The 21,457-nt window shown below is 37.0% G+C and overlaps 1 protein-coding gene and 1 long non-coding RNA gene across 7 annotated transcripts in view; both read right to left on the reverse strand.

The window, feature by feature from the left end:
• LOC125679942 (DNA-directed RNA polymerase I subunit RPA49-like) overlaps positions 1-21,457 on the reverse strand; it is a 146,898-nt gene that overhangs the window by 95,079 nt on the left and 30,362 nt on the right. For 5 of the 6 annotated variants that reach the window (XR_008800007.1, XM_056154401.1, XM_056154399.1 and 2 more), the window contains one exon: positions 8,079-8,164. Coding sequence is in view for 5 of the 6 variants with exons in the window: in XM_056154401.1 (XP_056010376.1) it covers positions 8,079-8,164 (86 nt within the window). In the remaining variant the exon portion in view is untranslated. Of the gene's footprint in view, positions 1-8,078; positions 8,165-12,277; positions 17,382-21,457 lie in introns of those variants that run through there. The other variant, XM_056154400.1, reaches the window with a different exon arrangement.
• On the reverse strand, positions 810-7,350 carry LOC130051772 (uncharacterized). Its single transcript, XR_008800008.1, has 2 exons — positions 7,315-7,350; positions 810-1,729 (listed from the first exon to the last, which is right to left on the reverse strand). It is a non-coding gene; the product is annotated as an uncharacterized LOC130051772 (long non-coding RNA).

Below are 21,457 nucleotides of genomic sequence, written 5' to 3' on the forward strand. Positions count from 1 at the left end.
AAATCATATGAAAGACTTCAAATATACGCGAGATTTATGGTGACAAAGAGATGAAAAGTAAAAAGGTATTTTATCAAGAAACCGGAAGTAGTTGTTTTGACTACCAACGGAGTCAATATTCTTTTGACACTTTCAAAGAGACTTAATAAACTAGTATAGGTTTCAATTTACAAGAAAAAGTTTGAAATTTGCGATTCTTTCAATCACTTCCGGTGACGACAGGAAGTGACGGTCGACATGTTCAACCCTCTACTGCACGACTGCAAACGGAGATTTATAATTCCTGAATAATTGATGAACCTATATTTTACCTTTTCCAAGAAAAATGCTGGACAAAATTCCTTTTGAGAAACAGAAAATCGCCCATATTTTCCGACAGGAAGTGAATTTTGTAAAAACAAAAATAGTTATAGGAAGGTCCTTTCATAAGACATTATTCCTGAAAATTTCAAGAAAATCTATCCACCATCTCAGAAATCACTCGAAGAAATCGGAAAATCGACATTTTTCAAATACTTCCGGTATAGACCGGAAGTGACGGACGAAAAAATTGAATGTATGTGTACAATGGACTAATGTTAGTTGATCAACTCTACAAGTTTCAAGCGTCTATCTATATTCATTATTGAGAAACTGAAAAAACAAGATTTGAATATGTCCACCCCATATCTCACGACCGGAAGTGAATTTTACAAAAATATTTAAATTTACACTAGACATTTATAATGTCTATAACATATGTAAAATTCAAATCATTAACTTGTTTTATGACCGAGATTTATGGCACTGAAAAATGAGAGAATGAATAGTTTTTCTTTCATATAACCGGAAGTTGGAGATTCAACTTCCAGTGGGGTCAATAGTTTTTGAGAATTAGAACGAGACCTAATAAACCGATATAGGTTTCAATTTTAAGGAAAAAAGTTTGAAATTTATGATTTATTAATCACTTCCGGTGACGACCGGAAGTGACGGCCGACATTCTTACCCCCCTACTGCACCCCTACAAAGTGAGATCTATTAACTCTGAAATTTTGGTGACTCTATCTTTTACCGTTTCTGAGAAAAACGATTGACAACGAAAACAGCTCATTAGCCGTATTTGCCGACCGGAAGTGAATTTTACAAAAATATTTGACGTTACTCTAGACATTTATAGTGACTATAATATATGTAAAACTCAACTCATTAACTAGTTTCATGACCGAGATTTATGGCACTGAAAAATGAGAGAATGAATAGTCTTTCTTTGATATAACCGGAAGTTGGAGATTCAACTTCCGGTGGGGTCAACATTTTTTGAGAATTAGAACGAGATATAGTAAACCAAAGTAGCTTTCAATTTGAAAGAAAAAAGTTTGAAATTGATGATTTATTTGATCACTTCCGGTGACGACCGGAAGTGACGGCGACAAAAAATATTACGTGCATGCACCATAGAGAAAATAGATCTATCATCCCTGAAAGTTTCATTCGATTATCTTTAGTGGTTTTCAAGTTTACCCCCGGACAAAGTTTCTTTCAAAAACCGGAAAATCGGACGTATCTGACGAACGGAAGTGAATTTTGAAAAAATGAAAAAAATGCCTCGAGGTACCATCGTTCCCTATAACCTGTGAAAGTTTCAGGAAAATCCATCCAACGGTCTCGGAGACGAAAGGGAAAAAAAAAATAATAATAAGAAAAAACAGTAGAATCACTAGAAGGTCTTCCGTTGGAAACGGAAGACCTTAACTAGTACTTATTGTAACGGGGACCGTTACAGATGTTCCCCAAACATTCCCCCATTTAGTAAGTGGTGTCATTTATTTCAGTACAAGTTGTTTTCACCATTGCAAACTGTGTAGCATGTGAATATATAACTATCTTATATCGTTCAGTCCATTTCATACTAGTTCAAATCAGTTATAAAGATCTGAGAGTTTTGTGCACGTCCACGTACGTGCATGCACGTGGAGATAAATAATTCGACCATCTCGATACATCAGAAGTCTTACCATATGAGTACAACAGAAGTTTCACAACTGTTCGATGAAAAACGAGAAATTAACGGCAACTCAAAACTACAAAGACCGAAATCAATGCACGTGCATACACGTGCGCGTGAGTACGACACAGCAATTTTGTTGATGCTAATCAAAAGACATTTGAACAATATACTTACTATATGAATTTGGTATCGATTGCTTCACTCATAAGAAAGTTATTGGGATTTCAAAATCGTCCAATCAGAATTAAGTGCACGTGTATGCGCATGCAGGGAAGTGATTTTGAGACTATTAATAAATTGAGAGGCCTAAAACATACCTGCAACCTAATTTTCAAACCTATTCATTGCAATCTCAAAATGTTATAGACCAATACTTAAATTTAGACGTCAATAATTACAATGCACGCGCATTCACGCGCACGCGATTTTGATAATGGAAAATTTCTTGAGACCATTTCAAAGACATTCATATCATAGATCCTCAGGGTAAATTTGAATTCATTTGAGTTTTTAATTCAATAGTTATGACCATTTTAGTACCCGAAAAATGAAAGAAAAGCTATGCACGTGCATACACGCGCACGTGAGTTTGACTCAGCATCAATGTTGATGTCATTCAATAGACATTTGATAGATATACTTACAGTATAAATTTCATATTGTTTCCATCATTTATAAGAAAGTTATGGCGATTTGAAAATCGTCCAATCAGAATTTAGCACACGTACATGCACGTGCCGGATGGTAATTATGACTGTACACTTTTGTTAAGAATATCAAGATACATATACAATACAAGTTTGAAAAGATTTTGACAAAAAACAAAAAAGTTATGGTCATTGAAAGAATTGAACCTTCAAAAGACAATGCACGTGCGTGCGCATGCGCGTTTGCAATTTTTATTACATCGATCTGTAGATATTTGAAATGTCTACCTATCCTGTAAATATCATTAAATTTCCTTGATTGGCATGAATGATATAAACGGTTTTGTATTATCCAATCAAATTGAAGCACACGTGCATGCGCATGCAGAAGTGAAATTTTGACGATGCCAAACAGTTAAGGGTCCCTTGTTATACCTACGATATAAATAGGAAACGATTTCATTGAAAAATAAAAAAGTTAGACTCATTCCAAAGTTGGTAAACAAAAAATCCAATGCACGTGCATGCACATGCATGCATTTTCAGACAAAATGACATTCGTTCCGCACATCTACATATGCTATACTATCATCCTAAAAAGGTTTCATATTGATCCCTTGAGTAGTTTCTGAGAACACTCGTGGACAAAAAAGTCCCAAGAAGAAAGAAAAAATAATAATAATAATAATAATAATAATAACTAGTACTTATTGTAACGGGGACCGTTACAGATGTTCCCCAAATATTCCCCCATTTAGTAAGTGGTGACATTTATTTCAGTACAAGTGGTTTTGACCATTGCAAACTGTGTAGCATGTGAATATATAACTATCTTATAACGTTCAGTCCATTTCATACTAGTTCAAATCAGTTATAAAGATCTGAGAGTTTTGTGCACGTGCACGTACGTGCATGCACGTGCATATAAAGAATTCGACCATCTCGATACATTAGAAATCTTACTATATGAGTACAAGAGAAGTTTCACAACTGTTCAATGAAAAACGATAAATTAACGGCAACTCAAAACTACAAAGACTGAAATCAATGCACGTGCATACACGTGCGCGTGAGTACCACACAGCAATTTTGTTGATGTTATTCAATAGACATTTGAACAATATACTTACTATATGAATTTGGTATCGATTGCTTCACTCATCAGAAAGTTATTGGGATTTCAAAATCGTCCAATCAGAATTAAGCACACGTGCATGCGCGTGCAGGGAAGTGATTTTGACACTATTAATAAATTGAAAGGCCGAAAACATACCTGTAAACTAAATTTCAAACCTATTCATTCCAATCTAAAAATGTTATAGACCAAGACTTGAATTTAGACGTCAAAAATTACAATGCATGCGCATTCACGCGCATCCGATTTTGATAATGGAAAATTTGTTAACACCATTTCATAGGCATTCATATCATAGATCCTCAGGGTAAATTTGAATTCATTTCAGTTTTTAATTCAATAGTTATGACCATTTTAGTACCCGAAAAATGAAAGAAAAGCTATGCACGTGCATTCACGGGCACGTGAGTATGACTGAGCATCAATGTTGATGTCGTTCAATAGGCATTTGATAGATATACTTACAGTATAAATTTCATATTGTTTCCATTATTTACAAGAAAGTTATGGCGTGTTGAAAATCGTCCAATCAGAATTTAGCACACGTGCATGCACGTGCCAGATAGTAATTATGAGTATACATGTTTGTTAAGAATATCAAGATACATATACAACCCAAATTTAAAATGATTTTGACAAAAAACAAAAAAGTTATGGTCATTGAAAGAATTGAACCTTCAAAAGACAATGCACGTGCGTGCGCATGCGTGTTTGCAAATTTTATCACATTGATCTGTAGGTACTTGTCATGTCTACCTATGCTGTAAATATCATTAGATTTTCTTTATTAACATGAAAGTTATAGACGGTTTTGTATTATCCAATCAAATTAAAGCACTTGTGCATGCACGTGCAAAATTGAAATTTTGACAATGCCAAACAGTTAAGAGTCTCAAGTTATACCTACGATAAAAATATCAATCGATTTCATTGAAAAATAAATAAGTTAGACTGATTCCAAAGTTTGTCAACAAAAAATTCAATGCACGTGCATGCACATGCATGCGTTTTCAGACAAAATGACATTCGTTCCGCACATCTACATATACTATACTATCATCCTAAAAAGGTTTCATCTTGGTTCCTTTAGTAGTTTCTGAGAACACTCGTGGACAAAAAAGTCCCAAGAAGAAAGAAAGAAAAATAATAATAATAATAAGAAACAGAGTAAAACCAATATGTTCCCAAACTTTGTTTGGGGAACATAATAATAAGAAACAGAGTAAAACCAATATGTTCCCAAACTTCGTTTGGGGAACATAATAACTAGACACGATCTCGTTGCGAGCAACGAGTAGGTCTTCCGTCCGATTTGTTGATGCACTCAGAGTTAAAAAAAAAAAAAAAAAAGACAAATGAGTCCCAATTTAGTTTCCGACTTTAAGACACTTTAGATATAATCAATTTTTCATATCATAAGTTTCTGAAGCAAAGTTGCGGTGAAATTCGTTTGAAATTCGACTCTCCAGGCGAGCCATAAGGCCCGCGGGCCTATTTCTTGATGTCATTTGTTAGCCCTCTATAGACTCAACAACTTTAGTTCTATATGTCTTTACAAAATATTTACCTGTAAAAAGTTATTGAGATCGACCGATATTGACAAAAAATCGACTCTACAGGCAAGCCATTAGGACCATAGGCCTATTTCTTGATATCAATGGATAGATCTCGATAAACTGAACAACTTTTGTTCAATATGTCCTTACAAAATATTTACCAGTTACAAGTTTTTGAAATCGACTGATATCGACAAAAATCGACTCTACAGGCGAGCCATGAGGCCCACAGACCCATTTTTTGATATTGATCGATAGGTTATGACACATTGAACAACTTTTGTTCAATAATGCTTTTCAAAATATATGTCGTTTTAAAGATATGAGGCGTCAAATATTTACGATTTTGGCCCTTAAAATCTCTAATTACGTAACATATGACCTACTTTTTGATTTGATAAGATCAAGCTCGTTGAGATGAACATTTCCGCTTCTACAACTTATTATAAAATATTAATAGTTTCTGAGATATTCTCAAAAACATTTGGACCCTTCTGAACCCCTAATTTAAAGGGCCAGCCCGTTTTGCTTGATATCGTAAGAAAGGCCTTGTCATTTTAAACATTTTTTGCTCAACAAGTATTTAGAAATTCTTTACCGTTCTCGAGTTATCTCTACAAGAAATATTTAGGGGCCAAACTGTAGCTATATAACGGGGCCACATAGGGAAAAAACGAAATGTACATATTGTTTAGATTATCATTCTGAACAACTTTTGTTCAATAATGCTTTTCAAAATATTTGTCGTTTTGAAGATATGAGGCGTCAATTATTTATGATTTTGGCCCTTAAAATCCCTTATTACGTAACATATGACCTACTTTTTGATTTGATAAGAACAAGCTCGTTTAGATGAACATTTCCGCTTCAATGACTTATTACAAAATATTAATAGTTTCTGAGATATTCTCATCAACCTTTGGACCCTTCTGGGCCCCTAATTTAAAGGGTCAGCCCCTTTTGCTTGATATCGTAAGAAAGGTCATGACATTTCAAACATTTTTTGTTCAACAAGTATTTAGAAATTCTTTACCGTTCTCGAGTTATTTCTAGAAGTAATTTTTAGGGGCCAAACTGTAGCTCCCTAACGGGGCCACATAGGGTAAAAACGAAATATGCATATTGTTCAGATCATCATTCTGAACAACTTTTGTTCTTTATTGCTTTTCAAAATATTTGTTGTTTTCGAGATACAAGGGGTAAAAATTTATGGTTTTGGCCCTTAAAATCCCTTATTACGTAACATATGACCTAAATTTTTATATGAATAGATTTGGATTGTTGAGATGAACATTTTTTGTTCTTTGACTTATACCAAAATATTAACGATTTTTGAGATATTTGATCTAGACTTTGAGCCCTTCTAAATCCCTAATTTAAGGGGCTAGCCCCTAAATTTTGATATTTTCGAAAAGATCTCGTAAATGTGCACAACTTTTGTTCTACATGTCTTAACAAAATATTTGCAAGAAAAAAGATATTGGAGATCAAAGGTCAAAAATCGCGGAAATCGGCGAAAAATTTTGGCATCCATTTTTTCAGGTCCAGGCGAGCTCTTAGGCAAATCGCCTCCGGTAAAATCGAATCCCCCACAAATCTTCTAAAATGTTTACTCTATCTTGTGTAGAAATTTCAAGACTCTAGCTTCAAAACTAACGGAGGAGATGTGTGGACAACATGGCCCTTCAAAAAGTCACTAAAAGACAGATAACTCCTGACCGGAAGTGACGTCAAGCACGAAAAGACATCTTTCCTGAAAATTTCGTGAAAATCGATCGAGAAATGGCTGAGAAAAACGCGTGTACTACCAAGGAAAATAATAATAATAATGAAGAAGAAGAACGCGAACAATAATAGTAAGGTCTTCCGCAGGAGACGGAAGACCTTAATAAGAAACCGAGTAAAACCAATATGTTCCCAAACTTTGTTTGGGGAACATAATAAACAGTAGAATCACTAGAAGGTCTTCTGTTGGAGACGGAAGACCTTAATAAGAAGAAACAGAGTAAAAACAATATGTTCCCAAACTTTGTTTGGGGAACATAAATATGCACACATATTCAATTTGTTCAAACACATTTAGGCCTATGAGTCTACATTAATTATCCAATTAAAGTATATTTATATAGTTAATATCTATATACAATGTAGATGTATCGTGTCGACCTACATGCACTTAAAATATAATAACCTTTGAAATCATAAAACAACTACTTTAAATTGTAGAAGAAGAGATGTAAAATATATACATAGACTTATATAGATAAAAACAAATTTTGTTTATGGAGTGATATGTTTGATTTAGTATGCAGTGCCCAAATAGTATGGTATAGGTAAATTTTACTGCCTCTGCCAACACGGCCATCTCTATCTCCTCCCAATTCCGCTTGTGCATTTTCTTTGCATTCTTTTCATTCATTATTTTGGTCCAGACGACAAGTGAAAAAACGAAAGTATGATGTACGCATGCTCAGGACGTGGTAACTAAGCACGTAAGCTTAGTTGAAAACTTAGTCGAGTAGTAACGTACGCATGTATTTACGTCGTTTCGTGAAACGCGGTTTGCGCTAAACTAAGATTATACGTAACTAGATTTACGTAGTCGGCATAAGACTTAGTTAGTTGAAAATTTACACTTATTGATGAAACGGCGTCCAGGTGAGCTAAAAAACTCATGATTCCACAGTATTTTACAATTATTTTCCATTCATTATTTCTTGCTAAACTGCAAAAAGAAATAAATGAGTTACCTGAAGGTTTTGGATGCATCTGAAAGATCTCTGCATCACATATTCTCATCTTGCCTGTTTTTTTGTCGAACACACCAGCATAATACCTAAAATCCAAGATATAATATTGCAGCTTTTAGGTGAAGATAACGAACAGTGATCAATCTCATTTACTCCTATAAGCAATACAAAATAGATAGTTGGGCAAACACGGACCCCTGGACACAACAGAGATGGGATCAGGTGTCTAGGAGGAGTAAGCATCCCCTGTTGACAGTCACACCCGCCGTGAGCCCTATATCCTGATCAGGTAATCGGAGTTATCTGCAGTCAAAATCAGTGTGCCAAGAACGGCTTAACAATCGGTATGAAACACGTCAGACAGCATTTGACCCAATGATAGGTTGTATTGACGAACTAGATCGTTTTAAAGACCATAGAATTTGCGAAATGCTGACTTCAATTGAGACTGTTGAAACCCCATTAACCATCAAATTGTTTGTCAGTAGCTTACCTCGATTTAAAAACTGACTATACGCAGAACAAGCTCTTGCATATCGAATCAGTTGAGATATATAAACACCATATGCAGGTGATAATGGAATATTGCTACATAAATATGGGAAGTTGACGATGGAGAAACTGAAATCATCCCGTTTGTCATACAGTTGAGTGGTCAGTTTGCCGTTAATGTCTACTTTCAATAAAATATCTAAGTATGAAGCAGAAGTGGACGACTCTGTGGTGTCTTTTATTTCGAGCTCACAGGGATATATCAAATCGACATATGAATGAAAGCTATTATTGTTAATAGACAAAACGTCATCGATATATCTAAATATTGAAGGCCACAGTGAGATATTTTTTCTTCTCGCGTAGAAGTTTTTGAATAAATTCTGCTTCATATGAATATAGAAACAGGTCAGCTAACAAAGGAGCACAATTCGTGCCCATGGGAATTCCAACAGACTGTTGGAAGACCTGATCACCAAAGACCACGAAGATATTGTCAATGAGGAACTCTAGCATATTTTTTATTTCAACTTCAGAGTACTTGTGGGTGGAATCAGAGTGGTGTTTAACAAAGTAAGTTTTTGAATGACTGATCACTAGATATGAATATTTCCGTTTTCCGTTTTTGTTGAAGCAACTGTCTATGATGTCAAAAAGTCTAGTCTTCAATTTCTCGTGAGGAATGGTCGTGTATAGTATGCAAAACTGCCACTCTGGCCATAGTAATTCAAACATCTTCAAATTATCTGAAAGTCAGTCATTTCCTGGCTGAAACAGAAAAAACAAGTGGCCCACATTATCGGTCAACTGAATACTAGTGAAAAAGTATCACTACTTCCATGGGCTATGAAATCTAGTAAAAAAATTCCTGTTCTGAATATCTAAGCTAAATTCTAATGTTCAGCAACAGTATAAAACAAGATGTGTTCTTAAAACTTCACTGCCCTCAAAAGTACATACACTGATGAAAGGCTTTAAATAATAGGTGTATTAACATTAAAACATCAAAATATATGACTAATTTGGACTCATCCTAAAGTAATAACCCTGGGTTATGAAATTCACCATTTTTTGTACATCCTTTTCTGCTATTTCTAAGTATGCATGCACTTATATTTTATACAGTATCAGCAAACTTACACATAAATACTATATATACTAAGTTTGGCCCCACCCTGGGGTCAAAACTCTTACTCTGGGGAAAATCAAATTTACAATTTTGGTAAAAGACTACCTGCACCCTGATACCAAAACCCCTACCCCTGGGATCATCAAATTTACAACTTTGGTAAAGGACTACCTGTTCTTTCTAATATCTATTTACTTTCAATTTAGAATCAATAGCACTAAAGAAGATGTTATTTAAGTACGTGTTTTACACATAAACACTATATAACAAGTTTGGCCCCGCCCTGGGGTCAGAACTCCTACCCCGGGGATCATGAAATTTACAATTTTGGTAGAGGCCTTCCTGCTCTATATTACTATGTATTAAGTTTTTCTTATATGTGTGTGGTTCTTGACAAAAAGGTTTTTGAAAATTTGTCATTTTTGGCCAGTTTTTGCCCCGCCCCTAAAGCCCCAGGGGTGTAGAAATCCTGAAATTTACAATTTATGTTCCCTTTGTTCTATATATGTTTCATACCAAATTTGAAAAGAATTGGAATGATATTTATCAAGAAGAAGTTAAAAATGTCTATTGTTCACACATTTAATAACTGACCGTTTTGGCCCCACCCTGATACCAAAACCCCTATCCCTGGAATAATCAAATTTACAATTTTGGTAAAGGACTAACTATTCTTCCTAAATATATATTTACAATCAATGTAGTATCAATAGCATTAAAGAAGATGTAATTTAAGTGTTTTACACATAAACACCATATTACAAGTTTGGCTCCACCCTGGTGTCAGAACCCCTACCCTGGGGATCATGAAACTTATAAATTTGGTAGAGGCCTTCCTGCTCTACATCACTATGCATTTAGATTTCATTACATGTATGTGGTTCTTGAGAAGAAGATTTTTGAAAATTGGTCAATTTTGGACAGTTTTTGCCCCACCCCTAAGGCCCCAGGGGTGCTGAAGTCCTGAAATTTACAATTGATGCCCCCCTTGTCCCAATGATGCTTCATACCAAACTTGAAAAGAATTGGACTGGTAGTTATTAAGAAGTAAAAAATGTTCAATTCTTAACGCACGATGCACAACACACAACGGACGAAAACCAATTGCAATAGGTCAACTGAGTTTACTCAGATGACCTAATAAAAAATGTAATTTTTGGTAAAGACAATAAGAAAGTTAATGACTGCATTGGATTATGAAATGGTAATTCACCAAAAATTATATTGTTTATATCAAAACCCACTCTCTTTGAAGTGGCATATATATAATATACTTAGACAACTTTAACTGCAAAAATACAATGAAGTATAAATGTTAAATGACAGTATGACATCAAATTTATTACATCTATGAAATTATCAAAATAAAACATTATTATTAAAGGGCTTTTTTGTAATTTATTCCAGCAAACCTTTTATGCATAATATGTATTTCAAAGACGGACGGACAGACGACAGACAACAGGTGATCAGAAAAGCTCACTTGAGCTAAAAACTGTAAGTGCAAAAGCTTATTTACAGAACACGGTTATATTTTCTATAAGAATCTTGTAAACTTGTTTCCGTATTGATCACCGCTTTCTTGAAAATGCTGACAGAAATCTGTCAAGAATAAAAAGAATAATAATAAAAAAGACGAAAACAAAAGGTCTTTCCAACCTCAGTCGAAAAGCCCTAAGGCCAATTCAACTTAATTAGTAGATTATCATCCTGGGTCAGCAAAAAGTATGGGGCGGGTGGAAGGATTTTATCTTTTAATTTTTATTTTCTGAGAAAAATATTAAAGACAAATGAGATTTTTTTTTCCCCCAACAGATCCGCATCATTTAATGGCAGATGGATATCAATCTATGCTATTTTCATACACTAATTCCAGGTTAAGCTTTAATTTAAGGATATAACAGAAATATTCCTAACTTCTTCAAGATTTACGTCTGTAAGAACGCAAGAAATCAAAAAAACCATATAAATCTATTTTCTTCACGTTCCTATACCCAGTGATTTTTCTACGTTTTACAAGGGTTCTGTGGCTTTCGAATTGGGAAAAATTGTCGACATTTCAGTCAAATTGGGAAAAGTCAATTTTATCGTAAATAAGTTTTAAAATCATATCAAACATTGTATTTATCTTTATTTTGCACATCTAATTATGTTCCCCAAACAAAGTTTGGGAACATATTGTTTTTACTCTGTTTCTTATTATGTTCCCCAAACAAAGTTTGGGAACATATTGGTTTTACTCTGTTTCTTATTAAGGTCTTCCGTCTCCTGCGGAAGACCTTACTATTATTGTTCGCGTTCTTCTTCTTCATTAAGGTCTTCCGTCTCCTGCGGAAGACCTTACTATTATTGTTCGCGTTCTTCTTCTTCATTATTAAGGTCTTCCGTCTCCTGCGGAAGACCTTACTATTATTGTTCGCGTTCTTCTTCTTCATTATTATTATTATTAAGGTCTTCCGTCTCCTGCGGAAGACCTTACTATTATTAATTGAACACTCCGGTGGTAGTCCCTAACTAACCATATTGGGTGCCCACTCTCTTGGCCCCTTTGGCCTTTTAGCTGATAGAGAACACATACTGAGCTTTTTTATATTTATTAGAATAACCAGACATATTTCATAACATGAAACGATCGAACTAAAATGGACATAGTGCACACAGGGTGAATTGGCAGCTACGGCCGCATGTTACATGTACATGTACAAAGTAAAAAATTGCAGGTCTAAAGGGATATCCGGAGTACCGACCATAGGTATTAGGGCAAACCGGTGGCCTCGTGTGAGCACGAGAGCCGACGTCCCAGACTGCGACATCAAGGGACCGAAAACGGGCCCGTCCGATCTGCTTTACCCTGTTCCACCAAATAGCCCCCCGGTGAGTCATACCAGTACCTCCCCCTGGTATTCCGGAACTGGGGTCTCCCCTCCCAGTTAAGGAGGTGGAGAGGACACCAAGACTGCAGTCCTGGGTGCCCCAATTAACTTGAATCAAAACTTTTTCACGTGAACCACTATACACAGCTTTCTACTTCATATGAGCCAGTACTTGCTCATATGAGCCACATTAGTCCCTCTGTCTTTGTATGACAGATGGGCAGGGAACAACAGGCCAGATCGGACGGACACATTCTTGTATTATATCCCCCCAGACCTGCCCTGATTAAGTAACAATGCGACATGTGTAAAGAAGGGGAAAGTAATGGATGTTGACCAAAATTAGACCAAACAGTTTACAGTGTCAGTCAAGCTCGCAGTTGCACTTGTGTCTGGTCGAGTCCAGTTGAAAAGAGGTGTGACGTCTGTTCCTTCTGCATGAGGTCTATTTCTGGCCTCGATTCTGAAAAATATAAACTGGCAGCAGATTACATAGTAGGGCATATGGCAATGGCTTGTCATTGCATCATTTTTTATTTTTGGAAATTGGGAAGGGTGGGTGGGGAAAATTCGTGACTTGTCTGCTTGTAGACGGAAACGGAAGAGGCAAGTATTGGTCCGTTTGGTTAAGTCGTACTTGGTGTGCGTTATACGAATACGTCGTACCACGGTAAAGCCACCAAGGTGATAACACAAAAGTAATATAAGCAAAAGAACTTCGGTCAATTAAGCTGGATTGTTTGATATTGAATTCAAATAATCTTCATTAATTGAACACTCCGGTGGTAGTCCCTAACTAACCATATTGGGTGCCCACTCTCTTGGCCCCTTTGGCCTTTTAGCTGATAGAGAACACATACTGAGCTTTTTTATATTTATTAGAATAACCAGACATATTTCATAACATGAAACGATCGAACTAAAATGGACATAGTGCACACAGGGTGAATTGGCAGCTACGGCCGCATGTTACATGTACATGTACAAAGTAAAAAATTGCAGGTCTAAAGGGATATCCGGAGTACCGACCATAGGTATTAGGGCAAACCGGTGGCCTCGTGTGAGCACGAGAGCCGACGTCCCAGACTGCGACATCAAGGGACCGAAAACGGGCCCGTCCGATCTGCTTTACCCTGTTCCACCAAATAGCCCCCCGGTGAGTCATACCAGTACCTCCCCCTGGTATTCCGGAACTGGGGTCTCCCCTCCCAGTTAAGGAGGTGGAGAGGACACCAAGACTGCAGTCCTGGGTGCCCCAATTAACTTGAATCAAAACTTTTTCACGTGAACCACTATACACAGCTTTCTACTTCATATGAGCCAGTACTTGCTCATATGAGCCACATTAGTCCCTCTGTCTTTGTATGACAGATGGGCAGGGAACAACAGGCCAGATCGGACGGACACATTCTTGTATTATATCCCCCCAGACCTGCCACAGACATCGATATGATGTACCTCCAATAACCATGAAAAACCACTACCCCCCCCCCCCCCCCCTAAAATGCCAGACCCAGTTAAACAGGTTGAGGGTAACAATTGCCTAGTTGATTGATGAATATGTGAAAAGCTGCCCTGATGTTGTTTAGGAAAAAGTCGTTGCCCATATCCGAAAGGTGTGTTCCATCAAATCTAAATAAGCACACGTTTCTTGCTGAGATGTTGTGATGGTTAATGACCAACCCCCCCAAATCTAACACGAACTTAAGAATTCTTTTGTTAACCTTTATACGTTTTTTGTTAATCTTACCACCTAGTTTGCCAGGAACCCCATGCCAGTATAGGCGGGGCAAGATGGAGGACCATACTAATGTAGTTTGTGGGATTAGGGCATTATATCTGAGAAATGAACACTTTATTTCCTCTACCAACTTTTTGCCAGTTAGGCCTGGGGTGACCAAGTCGTTTGAACCTAGATGTATCACCATGAATCTAGGTGCAGGATACTTCCTCAGGAGGTCCATCACCAAGGGGTCCAATTGTTGCCACTGCATCCCCCGTCTTCCATGCCAATGAATGTGGGCTGGCAAGTCAAGGTTTTTTCCGCCTGTGCGGTTTGATGTCGACTGACCTGCCCAAAATGGGATTGAAGACCCGAGGATCCATATTGAACAATCTGAAATATCTTTGGTTTGGTTACTTATTTGTTATGTATTGATGGCAAGGGTGTCATTACTTAAATTGTGTGTCCTGTAGTGGTCCGAGGGCTGCGAAGTGGCATTACATGCGGATGTATTTCTGAAAGGCTAAAGACTTCCATCTCCCAAATGTTTGTATTTGCTGGTCGGAAAAACCCTGTAGAGCCAAGTCAGTGGCCCGACCGATTCGAAAACTATGGGTACCAAAATGACCTGGTGTACCGATAGCCTGAATTGCTTTCTGCAGTACTGCATTAAATTGGAATCTAGTCAAAGGCATAGCATTACTGTGGATGAACAGACAGTGAGTGTCTGAGGTGTGTGGCCTTATTGCTAGGAAATTGCGCATACTGTGGACTGGGCATGCGATCGAGTGGGGCTGACTCCGAATGAATATAGTGGTTTTTTTGCCCGTTTGGTCGGTTTTGGAATGAGGTATAGTGAATGTGACATGTTTGCTTTCCTCCCCCAGAGTAACATGTTGAAATTGAATGCAATGAGAATATCGGCTATTGCAGGAGTTTGCCAGAGTGAATTCGCCTACTCGGAGTAAACCAAAATAGGCCAGTGAGAAGGCGCTAGCAAAGAGTGTAGATTCGAAAGAGGATGTGCACACAAAAGGTAAATACGCTAGCAATTTTTCTAGAATGGGTAGGGTAATCGGGTACCGAGTATCTGGGGCTGTGTTGCCACGTGCCAACCCTTGTAGAGCTTTTGCGACTAAGAAGGAGGCAGTTGGATCTGATACCTGCCTTACTTTATGAAAATATGCCAATGCGCGTATGTATAACTGAACTGTATTTGGGGACATATGTTGTAACGACAAATATGCGATAAAGTTTAAAATTATATCTAAAGGTAACGGCCAGGAAATAGCAATGCCAAAAATCTGGGCAAATGCATGGAATTTCTTCAGTGCCGAATTGTAAGCTTTGTTGGAGTTATCAGACAGGGCGTTGTTGATGAGGCGTTGTGATTCTACCTTTAGATATCCCATATTTGGTTGGGTAGCTGGGTTGGCCACTGGTCGGCGTGGGGGGCGAGATGTCGAAATCTTCTCCACTGCGAACGAGAAATACTATCTGCTATAACGTTGCGTTTGGAGGGTATGTATTGCGCCTGGATTGTAATGTTGTGTTGTAGTGTGATGAGAACCAATTTTTGAACAATTTTCATGACCCTGTGAGATTTTGAAGTAGCGGAATTAATAACCTGGACTACAGCAGAATTATCTATGTGGAAAAGAATACGTTTGTTAGCCAATTGTGGCGACCATAGCACGATTGCTACATATACCGGGAAAAGCTCAAGGAATGTCATGTCCCTAACTATGTCCGAAAGACTCCAGCTGTGCGGCCAGCTTGCATGAGCCCAGCTACCTGCAAAGTAAATGCCAAACCCCCCTTTTGTTCCCCCAGCGCTATCTGTGTATAATTGCAAGTACGAATCCGATGTCAATGTCGGAGAGGAAATGACCGAAATGCCGTTGAAGTTTGCTAGGAATTGTTCCCATACTCTAAGGTCTTCCTTGATGGAAGAATTGATTCTGATCTTATGGTGTGTTTCTAGCATGATACTGGTGAAAATAATGAAAGCCGATGACCATTTTTCAATTGACAGGAAGGAATTATGTTTAGGCTTGACGAGGCACATGGCACCATTTCGGATTTCGATTTGGCCCTGAGTTTCAAGATGGCCGTCCAGTTCCCGCGCTGACCTAAGCAGTAAGGAAATGTCGATAAATTTTCCCTCCCAAATTTGATTTTTGAGTTTTTCCGGGACATGAAAGCTGACAGGATCGAAATAGCTATTGATTACCGAGGGTTGATACTCCGTGACTGAGAAATTGGGTCCCGCGAAGTCGACAGCCGGCGGGAAAATGTCAATGGGGGGAATAAGACATTGATGGTTTACGTCAAACTCACCTGACGGATTAGCCTGCAAGTCCTGAATGGCATGAGTGTCGTCAGTCTCTGATTGTGTGGTTCCCCCCGCTGCATTTACAACAGCGGATGCCGTAGGTATGGGCCTCGAGGAGTCGGTGGCCACGCTGTTTGGCCTACGTCTTCTCCCACGTCCCCGGGCTGGGGACACGAATTGACGGTTTCTTTCCACCTCTGAAAGTCTTGTCACCCTGGTTCGCACGGGTGGCATGATGGTGGCAAATAAGGATGGAGAAGTAGTCGATAATATAGATTGCACTTCGTCTAGTGAAAATTCGTGACTTGTCTGCTTGTAGACGGAAACGGAAGAGGCAAGTATTGGTCCGTTTGGTTAAGTCGTACTTGGTGTGCGTTATACGAATACGTCGTACCACGGTAAAGCCACCAAGGTGATAACACAAAAGTAATATAAGCAAAAGAACTTCGGTCAATTAAGCTGGATTGTTTGATATTGAATTCAAATAATCTTCATTGTTCGCGTTCTTCTTCTTCATTATTATTATTATTATTATTTTCCTTGGTAGTACACGCGTTTTTCTCAGCCATTTCTGGTTCGATTTTCACGAAATTTTCAGGAAAGATGTCTTTTGGTGACGAGACTTTGCTTGCAAAATTTCGTGCTTGACGTCACTTCCGGTCAGGAGTTATCTCTCTTTTAGTGACTTTTTGAAGGGCCTTGTTGTCCACACATCTCCTCCGTTACTTTTGAAGCTAGAGTCTTGAAATTTCTACACAAGATAGAGTAAACATTTTAGAAGATTTGTGGGGGATTCGATTTTACCGGAGGCGATTTGCCTAAGAGCTCGCCTGGACCTGAAAAAATGGATGCCAAAATTTTTCGCCGATTTCGGCAATTTTGGACCTTTGATCTCCAATATCTTTTTTCTTGCAAATATTTTGTTAAGACATGTAGAACAAAAGTTGTGCACATTTACGAGATCTTTTCGAAAATATCAAAATTTAGGGGCTAGCCCCTTAAATTAGGGATCTAGAAGGGCTCAAAGTCTAGATCAAATATCTCAAAAATCATTAATATTTTGGTATAAGTCAAAGAACAAAAAATGTTCATCTCAACAATCCAAATCTATTCATATAAAAATTTAGGTCATATGTTACGTAATAAGGAATTTTAAGGGCCAAAACCATAAATTTTTTACCCCTTGTATCTCGAAAACGACAAATATTTTGAAAAGCAATAAAGAACAAAAGTTGTTCAGAATGATGATCTGAACAATATGTATATTTCGTTTTTACCCTATGTGGCCCCGTTAGGGAGCTACAGTTTGGCCCCTAAAAATTACTTCTAGAAATAACTCGAGAACGGTAAAGAATTTCTAAATACTTGTTGAACAAAAAATGTTTGAAATGTCATGACCTTTCTTACGATATCAAGCAAAAGGGGCTGACCCTTTAAATTAGGGGCCCAGAAGGGTCCAAAGGTTGATGAGAATATCTCAGAAACTATTAATATTTTGTAATAAGTCATTGAAGCGGAAATGTTCATCTAAACGAGCTTGTTCTTATCAAATCAAAAAGTAGGTCATATGTTACGTAATAAGGGATTTTAAGGGCCAAAATCATAAATAATTGACGCCTCATATCTTGAAAACGACAAATATTTTGAAAAGCATTATTGAACAAAACTTGTTCAGAATGATAATCTAAACAATATGTACATTTCGTTTTTTCCTTATGTGGCCCCGTTAGGGAGCTACAGTTTGGCCCCTAAATATTTCTTGTAGAGATAACTCGAGAACGGTAAAGAATTTCTAAATACTTGTTGAGCAAAAAATGTTTAAAATGACAAGGCCTTTCTTACGATATCAAGCAAAACGGGCTGGCCCTTTAAATTAGGGGTTCAGAAGGGTCCAAATGTTTTTGAGAATATCTCAGAAACTATTAATATTTCATAATAAGTTGTAGAAGCGGAAATGTTCATCTCAACGAGCTTGATCTTATCAAATCAAAAAGTAGGTCATATGTTACGTAATTAGAGATTTTAAGGGCCAAAATCGTAAATATTTGACGCCTCATATCTTTAAAACGACATATTTTTTGAAAAGCATTATTGAACAAAAGTTGTTCAATGTGTCATAACCTATCGATCAATATCAAAAAATGGGTCTGTGGGCCTCATGGCTCGCCTGTAGAGTCGATTTTTGTCGATATCAGTCGATTTCAAAAACTTGTAACTGGTAAATATTTTGTAAGGACATATTGAACAAAAGTTGTTCAGTTTATCGAGATCTATCGATTGATATCAAGAAATAGACCTATGGTCCTAATGGCTCGCCTGTAGAGTCGATTTTTTGTCAATATCGGTCGATCTCAATAACTTTTTACAGGTAAATATTTTGTAAAGACATATAGAACTAAAGTTGTTGAGTCTATAGAGGGCTAACAAATGACATCAAGAAATAGGCCCGAGGGCCTTATGGCTCGCCTGGAGAGTCGAATTTCAAACGAATTTCACCGCAACTTTGCTTCAGAAGCTTATGATATGAAAAATTGATTATATCTAAAGTGTCTTAAAGTCGGAAACTAAATTGGGACTCATTTGTCTTTTTTTTTTTTTTTTAACTCCGAGTGCATCAACAAATCGGACGGAAGACCTACTCGTTGCTCGCAACGAGATCGTGTCTAGTTATTATTATTATTCTTTCTTTATTCTTGTCACCCTTTTTTGTCCACGAGTGTTCTCAGAAACTACTGAAGGGATCAAGATGAAACCTTTTTAGGATGATAGAATACTCTATGTAGATGTGCGGAACGAACGTCATTTTGTCTGAAAATGCATGCATGTGCATGCACGTGCATTGGATTTTTTGTTTACAAACTTTGGAATTCGTATAACTTTTTTATTTTTCAATGAAATCGTTTGATATTTATATTGCAGGTATAACTTGAGACCCTTAACCGTTTGGCATCGTCAAAATTTCAATTCTGCACGCGCATGCACGTGTGCTTCAATTTGATTGGATAAAAGAAAACCGTTTATAACTTTCATGTAAATTAAGACAATTTAATGATATTTGCAGGGTAGGTAACGATTATAAATATCTACAAATCTATGTTATAAAATTTGAAAACGCGCATGCGCACGCACGTGCATTGACATTTGAATATTCAATTCTTTCAATGACCATAACTTTTTTGTTTTTTGTCAAAATCTTTTCAAACTTGTATTGTATATGTATCTTGATATTCTTAACAAAAGAAAACAGTCAAAATAACGATCCGGCACGTGCATGCACGTGTACTTAATTCTGATTGGAGGATTTTCAAATCGCCATAACTTTCTTATAAATGATGGAAACAATATGAAATTCATACTGTAAGTATATCTATCAAATGTCTATTGAATGTCATCAACATTGATGCTGAGTCATACTCACGTGCCCGTGTATGCACGTGCATATCTTTTCTTTCATTTTTCGGGTACTTAAATGGTCATAACTATTGAATTAAAAACAGAAATGAATTCAAATTTACCCTGAGGATCTATGATATGAATGTCTATGAAATGGTGTCAACAAATTCTCCATTATCAAAATTGCGTGCGCGTGAATGCGCGTGCATTGTAATTTTTGACGTCTAAATTTAAGTATTGGTCTATAACATTTTGAGATTGCAATGAATAGGTTTGAAAATTAGGTTGCAGGTATGTTTTAGGCCTCTCAATTTATTAATAGTCTCAAAATAACTTCCCTGCACGCGCATGCACGTGAGCTTAATTCTGATTGGACGATTTTGAAATCCCAATAACTTTCTTATGAGTGAAGCAATCGATACCAAATTCATATAGTAAGTATATTGTTCAAATGTCTATTGAATAGCATCAACAAAATTGCTGTGTGGTACTCACGCGCACGTGTACGCACGTGCATTGATTTCGGTCTTTGTAGTTTTGAGTTGCCGTTAATTTCTCATTTTTCATTGAACAGTTGTGAAACTTCTCTTGTACTCTTATAGTAAGACTTCTAATGTATCGAGATGGTCGAATTACTTCTCAGCATGTGCATGCACGTAGGTGCACGTGCACAAAATTCTCAGATCTTTATACCTGATTTGAACTAGTATGAAATGGACTGAACGTTATAAGATAGTTATATATTCACATGCTACACAGTTTGCAATGGTCAAAACAACTTGTACTGAAATAAATGTCACCACTTACTAAATGGGGGAATGTTTGGGGAACATCTGTAACGGTCCCCGTTACAATAAGTACTAGTTATGTTCCCCAAACAAAGTTTGGGAACATATTGGTTTTACTCTGTTTCTTATTATGTTCCCCAAACAAAGTTTGGGAACATATTGGTTTTACTCTGTTTCTTATTATGTTCCCCAAACGAAGTTTGGGAACATATTGGTTTTACTCTGTTTCTTATTATTATTATTAGGGCTTTCCACCTTTCTGTGGAAAGTCCTATTGTTATTGTTCTGTTTATTATTATTTTCCTGCCGTCAAAAAAATTTTTCGTCTTAAGACTTATCGAAAAACTTTATAGTCCATCATATAGTACTCCCTGAGAAACGAATACAGTTCACCCTGCCTAATTGACCTTTGACCCCTTACGGAGTTATTGGACCTTTCGCAGAAATCATTGTTAGCACTTCTACTTTGTAACCATAAATGATAGAAGGATAAAACCTTTTCTAAAACATAGAGGGTAATTAGTAGAAGGGAAGAATTTAAAATGAAGGGATTCGGTGTCCCCTAAAGGGAGTTAATGCCTCTTTATGTTTTGCAATTTATTCGTAAAATATGTCGAGCTTGAGAACGGTTTGTCGTAGAGACATG

Source organism: Ostrea edulis, chromosome 2, assembly GCF_947568905.1.
Source record: "Ostrea edulis chromosome 2, xbOstEdul1.1, whole genome shotgun sequence".
Classification (NCBI taxonomy): Eukaryota; Metazoa; Mollusca; class Bivalvia; order Ostreida; family Ostreidae; genus Ostrea; species Ostrea edulis.